General features: G+C 38.7%; 2 protein-coding genes across 5 annotated transcripts in view; one reads left to right on the top strand and one right to left on the bottom strand.

Annotated features, from left to right (window-relative positions):
- FRMD7 (FERM domain containing 7) overlaps window positions 1–11,511 on the top strand; it is a 51,137-nt gene extending 39,626 nt beyond the window's left edge. For 2 of the 3 annotated variants that reach the window (XM_058292266.2, XM_058292267.2), the window contains 5 exons: window positions 2,843–2,938; window positions 4,338–4,501; window positions 5,794–5,862; window positions 5,988–6,063; window positions 7,106–11,511. In XM_058292266.2, the coding sequence (XP_058148249.1) occupies window positions 2,843–2,938; window positions 4,338–4,501; window positions 5,794–5,862; window positions 5,988–6,063; window positions 7,106–8,200 (1,500 nt within the window). In that variant the 3' untranslated portion in view covers window positions 8,201–11,511. The remainder of the gene's footprint in view (window positions 1–2,842; window positions 2,939–4,337; window positions 4,502–5,793; window positions 5,863–5,987; window positions 6,064–7,105) is intronic. The other variant, XM_058292265.2, reaches the window with a different exon arrangement.
- STK26 (serine/threonine kinase 26) overlaps window positions 9,618–12,137 on the bottom strand; it is a 64,503-nt gene continuing 61,983 nt past the window's right edge. For both annotated transcript variants that reach the window (XM_023591301.3, XM_004467005.3), the window contains one exon: window positions 9,618–11,387. In XM_023591301.3, the coding sequence (XP_023447069.2) occupies window positions 11,363–11,387 (25 nt within the window). In that variant the 3' untranslated portion in view covers window positions 9,618–11,362. The remainder of the gene's footprint in view (window positions 11,388–12,137) is intronic.

The raw sequence follows: 12,137 nt of genomic DNA, 5'->3' as shown, positions 1-12,137 counted from the left end.
ACAAGAATATGGATTTTGGCATCCTACAAGCTTAGCCATGACACTAAGTGCATTCACCCTGTCCAGGTTTACCAGAGACATCCAGAGGAATCCAAAATGTGATGCTCTAGTTCAGTTACTTATCTCATTGCCGATACCCAGTGGCAGCTGGTAGGGAATTAGTGCCCAGCCTTGCCAGGAACTCCTGCTGTTTGCTGGCCCATCCTTTCCCCAGGACTTTGTTCTTTAGGTTAGAAACCATCTCAACGCTCTCTGGTCCACCATCATAATTAATGCTTACCTCAGGGAAGTTGGCCAGAGGCTAGTTTTTCAGTCTAGTAGATCTCCTTACATCTTTGAGCATTCAGTGGAGTTAGATCCAAGGTAAGGCTCCAGAGCATCATTTGCCTAACCTTCAAAATGATAGAAGAATAATGGGAGATACCTAGGCAGGTTTGGAAATGAATCACTTGTGAGAAAGGAAGGGATGACCTCAAATCCACTGACCCCAGGACCAAATTAGAGCACTTAAGTAAGTCACAAAGTAGGTCATGTATAGACAGCCAACAGAATCTTGGACTTATCATTTATTTGGTTGCAAACTTTTCAGTATGAGTGTCACATGGATGGGCAAAAGACCCAACTGATCACAGGTATAACCTGCCTACCCATGAGGGACTTGTCACTCACTCCACACTAACTCCTGATCCTGAGGCCAGGGGGAAAAACCATCATGTTGGTTTGTGAGCTCCTTTAGTGAGAATACTTCTGTCAACAGTTGGGAACAATATAGCCAGTCTTAGAGTAATCTGCAGCTCCTACCACAGATCCAGTCAAACAATACTTGTTTATGTATTGAGTTCCTTCTATGTGTTCTTCATTGCTATTCATTCATACTTTTACAAAAATAACAGCTTATTGAGATACGATTTGCATACCATATAATTCACCTGTTTTAAGTGTACAATTCAGTGGTTCTTAGTACGTTTTCAGAGTTGGGCAGTCATCTATTCATTCATCCTTTTATCAATATATTTATTGTGCACCTACTCTGTGCCAGGCACTAGAGCTACAGAGATAAATAAAAATGATCCCTGGCTTTATGGAACCTGCATTCTAATGGGGGAAGACAGACAAATAATTACAAACAAGCATGATGTGCTTTGTGCTAGAGGAGGTATGTGGTGCTATGATAACACATGTGGAAGGGGCTTAGGAATGGGGAGGAGTTATCAGGCTAAGGGGACAGGGTTGGGAAGTAGGAAAGAGTGTTCCAAAGAATGAGAGATAAGGGCATAATTAAGAAACTAACATTAAACATGAGACATGGCTCCTTCCATTAAGATGTTTACAATGCATTGGTGAACAATATCAGACAGTAAGTAATCAAGAGCTAATCTATCATGTTACTTGTAGTTCTGTGAACAACATTTCCAACAAACTAGTAAATGTGGTTACCTGTAAGGAATAGGTCGATGAGGACAGAGATAGAAGTGACAGTTGTGGGAGCGAGACTTCTCAGTATATAACTTTTTATACCTTTGATTTTTTTTGGACCATGTGAATGGATTATCTATTCAGCAACTGTATTAGTCAGCCAAAGGGGTGTTGGTGCAAAATACCAGAATTCTGTTGGCTTTTATAGAAGGTATACATTTGGGGTAGAAGCTTACAGTCACAAGGCCCTAAAGAGTCCAACTCAAGGTACCAATTGTTCTTACCCAAAGCTATTGGCCACCTATTGGAGCAAGATGGCAGGCAATGTCTGTGAGGTCAGCCTTCCTTCTTCCTTTTAAATTTCGGTGGTCCCTGCTTCTTCCAATCTCAGCTCTAGGCTGGTATAAGGCTCATCTCTCTCCCTGGGGCCTTCTGCCTTGTCTAACGACCTGTCTCTCTTCCTCTGTGTTGTTCTTCTCTGTGTGTTTACTTTTGTGTGAGCATCTGTTTTATCACCAAGGGGGCTGGGACTATAATGATGTGGTTGGATCAGAGCCCTAATTTTAACATAACTTAATCAGACATCTTAGCTGAATCTAATACAATCAAAGGGTTATCACACCAGAGGAACTGACCAGTTTTAAACATAATCTATATTTCTTTTTGGAATTCATAAATAATATCAAACTGCTACAGCAACCAACCAACAAACAAATGAACAAAAGCTAAGCTGTTGGGGGTGGCCAGGAGAGACAAGGGAGTCGGGGGAGTTGGAAATGGTTGTAGGCTGCAGTGATTACACAGAAGGAGTATCCTAGAGGAGTTGCTACCAGAGGTGGCAAGAAGGCTCAGCTAGGTGGAAGGCATTCTGGGTAAAAAAGAATGAGGAGACCTACAGGAAGGAAGGTATAGAGATGAATGGAAGGATGTTTTTTCTCAGAACAGTGGGATAGAAGTTTGGATATTCAGTATAAATGGGGCAAGGTTATAGAGGGTCTGGGAAAGCCAATTAAAAGAGTTTAGACTTGATGATAGAGGTAGTGCAGAGCTACTGAAGGTATTTGAGTAAAATGGTTCTGCATGATAAACAGAATTTATTTTTAGTAGCTGAATCTGGAAACATGGGAAGGGGGATAGATTAGTGAAGCTATTGCAGTAATCTTTTCCTACTGTTATCTCCCTGTCCTGGCTGGAAATCCTTCTCAGGCGTACTGCTTCCTGCTTGCGTTTCAGAGTAGCCTTGTGTCACATATGGAATGCCTTCTTGCACCATAGATTCTACCTAATCTGACAGGATCAGTCTGCTCAAGAGATGGGTCAAGGACGGTCCCACTTGTGAAGCACTTTTTCTATCAGGTTTTCCCTGTCTTACCAAATCAGCTTGTGTTGACCATCATCCTGAAATCTGCCACATGTTTCATTATAGGGAAATACAAAGATCAATACTTTTAATTGGGCTAAAATCCGCAAGTTGAGTTTTAAAAGAAAGCATTTTCTCATCAAACTTCATGCCAACATCTTGGTAAGTAGCTTTTCAATGAATTCTTTTCCTTTCTGTTCAACTTGGGGATTTCTTGGTTGAAAAGTTTCTGCAAATGGTTTGAATGCAAGTGGTGACTAAAACTGGATGGCCCTTATGGGTGATGTGTTCCTCCTTTACTTCTACACAAATATACCAGTGCATTAGTTCTATTTTTAGTAAAGGAAAAACACTTAAGAACGCCAGTTGGAAGTTCAGAATAAATAAAGTATAGGGAAATGGGGTGGCTGGACTGTAAGGCAAATTTACTTGGAAACCATTTTTCAAGGATTTGATGAATTAAATGGGAGTGAACAGATCTAGGGCTATGGATACATTCATTTGGTGTTATCTTCTCTCTTTCATAAAGTATCTTCACATTCGTTTCTTAAGCAAAATATATTGAACACCTATTATATGCCAAAGTCAAGCGGGATGGGGTGGGGGGGTTGTTATACATCCAAAAGAATTGTTGTGCAAGTCTACACTGTACAGGATGACACAAAAATGCTAGAAAGGATGTTCTTTTATGATAAAGGAAATGAAAAATTGAGATGACTAATTTTTGTCCTATAAAAGATCCAATAGTTTGGGGCTTCATGCTCTGGATCTTAGCTTTCTATAAAAAGTGTTCATTTGAACAGTTTGGGAGACCCTATCCAGTAGAAAGTTCATGGAGAGGCCTGGGGCTGTGCACAGGAAGTTGGAAAGGAATAAAAGAAGGGAGAGCAGCAGAGTGAGTTGATGGGGCTGCTGAAAACAGAGCAGCAAGCAAGCAAGTCATATACCCTGAGGCTAATGGACATATACAGTGAATTGGGGGATGGTGAAAACTTGAACTTTAGGTTTGGAAGGCCCACCTTCTCTAGAACAGATTAACATATGCTATATATACAATACAAACCATCATAGAACAAGGCAGCTAGGAGAAGAGGAAGTTTTAGCTGCTACATTAAAAAAAAGACTCATATACATGTCACCATCTTATACACCTGACCATCTGTAAGGAAATTTCCTCTCCCTTCCCTTTTCCTGTTGGTCATTTATAACTTCTTGTCACCTTCAAAGTATGCCCTTTGATATTCATTTTAACCTAATTTACAGCATCATAAAAATGTTCCTGGCAGAGAAGAGGGGGTAAAAAAAGGTTTGAGGTGAGGGATTGTGCAAAGCAAAATTTGCTTCTTAGAGAAGGTTCTGTTTCTGGACAGTGGCCCTGTCTGTTCCTTGGAAGGTTGCCAATCATTTGATTTCAGTAGGTGTGACGCCTACGGGAAGCCATGTGGAAAATCATAAGCCCAGCTGCATGGACCCCTGCACCAATCATTGGCAAAGCTTTGGGATTTGAAGCTCTTTGATATTCTTGAAGGATGTTTTGCTTGATGGAAATTGGTTTATACAGGTGTTGTGCAAGGACACCTTGGAGTTCACCATGGCCAGCCGAGATGCCTGTAAAGCTTTCTGGAAGACTTGTGTGGAGTACCATGCTTTCTTCCGGCTTTCCGAAGAGCCCAAATCAAAGCCCAAAACCCTGCTCTGCAGCAAGGGTTCCAGTTTCCGCTACAGGTAATTAAATATTCTGCATAGGAAAACTATACACACAACTTCTTTTCAAAAACATGGAAGATAATAGTGGGGGCTGGAATTCCAGAAGCAATAAAGAATCCTCATCAATCACTTGAAAAATGATACCCTTTACTGCTCATCCCTGTGTAAATGCATTAAATCAATATTTCCTAACTTGGAGGCCGGGAAAGGAGGGCACCCTAACTAGGGGTTTGGATCAGAATCTCTGCAAGGGTTGGGGGAGGGACATATGAAATTTGAGAAAACATATTCAATGAATTTATTGTTTTCTGTATATACAAAACCTGGAAATAAAAGTTCAACAACACCCTTTTGGTGGTGGTTAGGCAGAAGATAGTATGAGAAGGCATCATAGGGGAAAAGGAATGAGAAAGACTGAACTGTATTGCACAAGCAGCTCCTCACTACAGGTAACACCTTGGAGAAATGGAAGAGAGGTCAAGTGAAGATCCTGTTTTTACTTGTACACACTACTTAGGAAGTTTTTTGGAAGAAGCTTTCAAAACTCTTAGCTAAAATAAAAATTCGAATCAGATGCTTGCACATAAGGGATTTTTCACATAACGCAAGTGTGCCCCATTAAGAACTGAGAATTTTTAAAACTTACATATTTTTGATGGCATCAGTCCAAAGTGTATTCTACAAGCCCCTGCCTCCTTAAGCAGATGACAGTGAGCCTATTTTGTCCTTTTTTATTACCTGAATTATAAACATCACTTCTTATCCTCTGCCGGCAGCTATACTGCTGTGATGGCCTCAGCATGGGGGAGGCATGTCAGGCCCTGCACCTCAATGATGAATGGCCCAGACTTTTGTGTTTTTTTTTATTCTTGTGATTTCTTTTTTGGCTCTTGTGTTCCTTCTTGCATCAGCTGCCTTTCTTTGCTAGTGTTTTCCTGAATGGAGCTACCCTCTTCTACTGTTTGGCTAGCTGCTTTTCTTCTGCCATGGGTTGGGGAAGGCAGAAAAATAGCCTCATTAGAAGTACTGTGTAGGGGGAAGGTTTTTGGAGGAAAGTATATTAGTTTTCAAGCCCAAACTTTTTTGAATTGTCATAGAGCCCTGTTGAGAGGCTTTTAGGCAATTTCTGGGTTCTGGGTAGCTGTGGTTGCTCTATGTCTGATCCTTGGGCACTCTCATCAATGTAACGGTCAAAGATTCATGACATATGTCATTCATCCAGACTCTTGGTTTCAACAACAAACAAGTCTTCCAAGTTTTAGTAGTCTATAATTAACATTAGTATGATTTTTATCTCCTCCTCATAATAGTGGAAGAACCCAAAGGCAACTTTTGGAATATGGGAAAAAAGGGAGGTTGAAGAGCTTGCCCTTTGAAAGGTACATGCTTTCTTCTCTCTCTCTTTCATGTTGATTTTAAGTTGAATTTGGAGATATGGAGATTTATATGTATCCTGGTATTCACATGAAGTCCATTTCAGTGACTACTCTCTTTGGGATTTCAGGAAACATTACCCATCTCAGTACCATGAACGACAGTGCAGGTCCTCACCAGACCTCCTCACCGATGTGTCAAAACAAGTAAGGTTTCTGAGAATTCCTACTCCTTTCCATAAATGTAATGTTGTCCACATTTTCAATGCTGCCAAGAAATGATTCTGCCAGAATCTCCCAGTGTGTAAAAAGTTTACTCTGTTTGAGTAGGTTAGCCTCCTGGGGAGGTCTGTCAGCTCAGTTTTTCCAGCTAGAAGATCATTTAGTAAACTATCACTGCTGTGTAACTTTTCGAGGAGGATCTGGCACATCTTCAAACTGCAACCTGTATTGTTAGCATCTTGCAAAGCAGATGCAAATGAATTTCTGCGGCATTGTATTTTTTTCTCACTAAGAGTTCTGCATTTTACCTACAAAAATCTTAAGGCTTAGTGGAAGATACAAGTTAAGATTTTAAAGTATTTTTGCTAGGTAATTTTATCACTTAGTTTAAGAACACAGTGCTGTTCCCCTGAACTGGAAGATGGTGGCTTCATTTGAATTTTATAGTAGGAACCATGGTAATTATTTTTTCTCTCCCTAAAAGAAATACATATTAATTATAGGCCCATAAACTCTCCATGTCTTCATTGCATTCAAAGTTTTTATATGAAAGGCATCATAGAAGTATAACACTGGAAGGGACCATCTAGTATATGGCACTCCCCCCCCCCCAATACACTATTCATAGCCTTCCTCACCACCATTTTATAGAAAGTAGGGAGGCTGCTGGAGCAAGAAGGTTAGGAGACTTGCCCAAGCAAGTGAAAGGCACAGCCAGGACTAGAATCCAGGTCTTCTGACTTCTGGTTCATTGCTATAGCTACTAACCCATACTGCCTGAAATGCAGAAAGAACTCAGGATGGGATGGTGTTGAGAAGGAATAGTGTCGTGTGTGCTTTTTAAACATCTGAATTGGGATATAGTACAAGTTATTACTCTCTCTGTATATATTCCTCGACCCTGGAATAGCTCACAGACTGCACTGACTGCAAAAAAAATTCCTTGTCAAAATCTGGGCCAAATTTGCATTCTCCTTCCTCAACCAAATGGTTTCCCTTCATTCACCAGTGTGTCCTTTCTTTAAAGGTTGAAGATTTGAGGCTAGCATATGGCAGTGGGTGCTACCGAAATGTGAATGGAGTGCACGCATCCGAGCCTGTGCTAGACAGTAGGAGGAGGAACTCTGCAGTGGAGGTGACGTTTGCAGCTGAGCTGGAATGTTCCAAACCAGAGGCAGATCCCACATTGTTGCATCAATCCCAAAGCAGTTCCTCTTTCCCTTTTATTTATTCAGACCCAGTCTTTAGCACTGACTCCGATCCTGACATTGATCCCAGAGATTTCTTTGAGGAGAGGAGTCCTCTAAGCTCCTTCCAAACGAGCTGTAAGTTTGCTGAAAATCACAGGAGCATATCTTCCAGTTTCACAAGCAGAGTGAGTCCAGCAAGGCAGCTAACTTACACAGATGTGCCCTATATTCCTTGTACTAGTCAGCAAGTTGATATTATGCCTCCCCAAGTCTTTTTTTACGTGGACAGGCCACCCCAAGTGCCCAGACGGTCTCCAGTCATGGCAGAAGAAAGGGAAAGGCCAGACAGCTGTCTCGAGCCCACTGCAATAAAGCCAGTCAAAAGAAGCCCGAGGAATATCAGAATGAAGAGCTTTCAGCAAGACTTCGAAGAACTCCAAGAGGTTATGGCTAGGACTAGTGGTAGGAGCGGCATTAATGTAGATCTAGAAGAGGAAGACCCAACGTTAGAAGATGCATTTGCGCTTAACATTCAAGAGCAAACCCCTAAACGGTCCCAGAGCCAACTGGACATGAAAACTCTCCATTTTCCCTTGGGGTCCGAATTTAGACCCTTAGGGCCTTGCCCTACTCTGAGTCGTAAAGCTGATCTTTTTACATATATATTTGCAGAGCAGGAGTTCCCAGCAGTTCTAATGAGTCAGGGTGCAGCAGAAAGGTATGTAGCTAGTGAGTCCAGTGATTCTGAATCAGAGATTCTTAACCCAGACTATTACTCTTTGTATGGCAAAGGAATAAAGTCACCCATGGCCAGAATCCGCTTGTCTTCTGGTAGTCTACAGCTAGATGAAGACGATGAAGATGTTCCTTTCAACACACCCACTGCTGAAGAAAGAACTTTGCGCAAACCATGCAATTACTTTTTAGCTTAAAAGTGTGAACTCTAGTGAAGCTGGTGTAGCTCAGTGGTTGAGCACCAGTTTTGCATATATGAGGTCTCAGGTTCAATCCCTGGTACCTCCTAAAAAAAAAAAAAGGTTACAAAAAGTGTGAACTCTGTGAAACATTTCTGAGCCAGTTTCATGTTACCACCTTAGGTTAAAAAAAAAACAAAAAACAAGGAACCTCTTTGCATAAACAATGTTCTTAGGTACTATTCACTGGCACTGAGGGAATCTTTGAATTTTGGACACCAGGTTTATGAGAGATCCAGCTGCTGCCCCATTCCTCAGAAGCTGCCAGTGCTAGTGCTCTACTTGTCTGTGACCTGTGAAGGGACTCAAGAACATGCCCTCTCCCCGTCAGCACTGTGGTAGCATGGGGAGGGTATTTGTCATCTCCATTATACATTTCCTCATAGAGACATTATACATGAAGGTCAGGTTCAGCACTTAAGAATGACACCAGCATGGATTGGCACATGGAATTGGTTTCTGATGCCATTCAGTGACTTAGTAGATTGTGAATGTGTTGATCATGCCATTCTTAAAACAATACTCTGACTGAAGGTTTCAGTCCTCATTATTTGTGTACTTTCCAGTAAAAATGGTCTTTCTATATGTTAAGGAAACTGACACTTTTTAAGACATATACATATGGTGAGCATGGCACTCTTACAGTCTCAATTAAGAAGGTGGTGGCATAGATCTTCTCAACAGAACACACGTTTAAAATTAATTAGGACTTGGCAGAATTCTAAAGCCAGGAAATTAATGAATTAAGTCCATTGCTAAAGCCAGATATATGCCTGATGAGGATATTACAAGGTTTGACTTATAAATTCTCTATTCTTATCTATTATATGTAGTAAAAGATAAAAGTTAACCAGGTGGTTTATTTAACCTCTTGTTGCATGTATGTAGGCAAGGAAATGAGATAAATGCTATTTTAATAAAAAGTGATGGAAAATCCATTTATTTAAAAATAAGTTATAAATAAGATCTTCCTTTTGTTTCAATTTCAGAAATGATTGATTCAGACCTATTACTAAGAGGCAAGACAGTTACAGAACATGGGAAAGGACGGAGGGAGTGAAAATGTATGGTCAGGGGTGGAGAAGTAGTAGAATTGAGCACAGCTGAAAAGAAACCAGGCTAAGTTAATGAAGCAAAGTATCATTCTTGACCAATTCAGAATTTCTCTACTATTCCTCCTGGAAGGTATAGCATTCTGTTTAAGAACTTCTTTATTTGCTTAATATAATGTGAAGAATACCTCCTACCAGATTCTAACTAGTAAAAAGGTTGGGGTTTATGTTCCAGGAATAAATTAAAGGGCAAAGGAGAAATAATTTTAATCAATCAAAATATCGCACCACACCCCCCTCAAGAAAATAAACATCAAGAACCATGAAATTTAAATATTTATTTTTAAGGCCCCCAAAACACTGGAGTATGCTTCACCTATAAACAGTTTACAGGACTATTAACTATATGAATAATAAGCAATAAACTTGTATCTGTGATGCAGTTGTGTTGTAAAATTTCAAACAATCGATTTATAAATTTGTTGCTTTTACAAAAATACTCATCTAATTCATGATATGAATTGCAAAGTTATTTCCAGACTTATACAAATTATAAATAGTAATTGGGTTTCAGTTATATAGCAGGGGAAAATTTTAACTAAACCATTTACTTCACATTAGAATGTGTTAAAAGTAATTGTTACAGGATAGGCACCAATGAAAATAATTTTCTTGGTATATGACACTACAACATTTTTCTCAAGTTTCTTTATTATTTAAAAAAAGAGGATGTAATGGCCACTTTGACTAAAAGATGTATTCTTTGCTTGAAGAATAACTTCCTTCTAACATTTGGCAATTATTCAGATTTTTTTAAATGACGTGCAAAGAGCAAATTTTGCAGATACAAACAATAAAACATTAACTATCAAAACTAAAATCAATAACTCTACAACTACTGAAATAGAACCCCAGTTCAGAACTTAGGCATAATATATATACTAGGCTTAAAAGAAAAAGGGATTACCCACTTAACAGTACCATAAATATAACTGAAAACTAACTATACAGCCTAAAATCTTTGTATGGACAAAAATCATCCTGCACTATGGCTATTTTCATATGAACTTAAATGCTCATTTAAATACCCTTTCAAAAATGAACAAATGATGCTCATGTACTGTTAAGTATGAAGAACAAAAATGTATAAATAGTTAACAGGACAATTTACTACCACGACAAAAATATGCTGGTGTAAATTTATAGTCATACCTGCTGATCAAGAATTTAGTCACATGATGATCAGCTTTTATTAAGCTACCCAAACCCAAGTATATAATGTGATTTGAGTTGAAGATTTTAAAAATGAAGCCAGACTAATTTGTCCAGTATTGCTGAAAACCCATCTTGACTAACTGGTATTACTTTAAATTTCCAATAAGAGTTAAATAAGAGTTAATTGCCTCTTCTAAAAGAATGTAAATACTGCACACCAAGAGGTACCTCTGTTGCTACATGTTGCCTGCAAATGCTTCTACCACAGGGCATTCGAATGTGATCATCAATCATCATCGAGCTGCCTAGAATGTCATACCACCTTGGTCAAAGAGTTGGTACTTTTCCAGGTTGCATTTCCAAGGGCTTATTAAAAACTTCTGTTTTAAGAAGATATGACTTATGTCTACCTCCCCACCAAGAGTCACTTTTTAGAATATGTTTATGTAAAAAAAAAACTTTTTAAAGCTTGATGATTTGCAAAAGTTGAATTTAGGATGACTTTGAAAAACCTATGTTTCATGAGTGCATAGTGACCTAAAGACCAAACATGAAAGGTTTTTATCCTAGTAACTTAATAATGATACCTAAAAACAAACCGTATCTCAACATTTACTAGAATACAAGTGAAACTATAGTATTAAAAGTTATTCCTTACAAAATAATCTCTTTAAAATATAAATGGCAAACACCATCACAAAATAGTTGAACAGGTTCTTCCAAATCTCCAATCATTAATATGTTGCAAAGATCCAAAAGGCACATGGAGCTCATGAGTTAAGCACTGTTAAGCTTGAAATAGCTTTGGTGGGTTCTCTGGGTCCATATGAAACAGAAGCCAATAATAAGTTTCTTAGGGAGACTCATTTGCTGAACACCTATAAAATTAATAAAAATTTAAATTGATGTACAATTATACTTGTTTATATTTCTCATCTGTATAAATTCTGCAACAGAGGAACCAATTCAACAAACTAGATAAATTATTTCAATTGAATCTCATCATGTAGATGTTACAGTCCTTTCTGTGTTTGACTTCATGACTTCTGATTAGTTTGCAAATTGGAAAACAGAGGGGGAGTTTTCTATTAAAAACTAAGGGATTTTAAGAGGAACTTTAGTTTATGAGTACAAGTAGGCTTTATCGGATAGAAAGATCTATGAGAGTGTGTACTTTTACAGCTGTATAGCCAGCTTGATCCCAGTGGCTTCACAGAAACAAAGACATCAAAAATGTACTGAGAAGAGAGATAATAGAGTTAAGCCTAAAATAAATATCACTCTATTGTTTGCTTGAGCTAAGGAGTTGTATGTATGTACAAGTATGCATACAAAAGTCTTGTTTAAAAATAATTTTAAAATAAAATGTAAATTTTTTGGGAATGTGAACAAAGTTCATCTAACAGTTCAAGAGACAGTCACAGAAACAAGTTAAATGTAAGGACTTTCTATAGTCTGCATTGAGTTCCTCTAGCTGAAATCCTTTCCTTAACTTTTCATATATGGTTTGAACTTAGGCTCTTTAGCACTAGAAGCTATGTGAATAGTGGTGTTTCTTCAAATGATAAGGGTAGTGTCAAGAATGAAAGCATTCCCAAATGATGTTATCAAGGGCCCATATAAGAATA

The sequence above is a fragment of the Dasypus novemcinctus genome, chromosome X (assembly GCF_030445035.2).
Source record: "Dasypus novemcinctus isolate mDasNov1 chromosome X, mDasNov1.1.hap2, whole genome shotgun sequence".
In the NCBI taxonomy this organism is placed as follows: Eukaryota; Metazoa; Chordata; class Mammalia; order Cingulata; family Dasypodidae; genus Dasypus; species Dasypus novemcinctus.
This window is presented reverse-complemented; position numbering and strand designations above follow the sequence as displayed.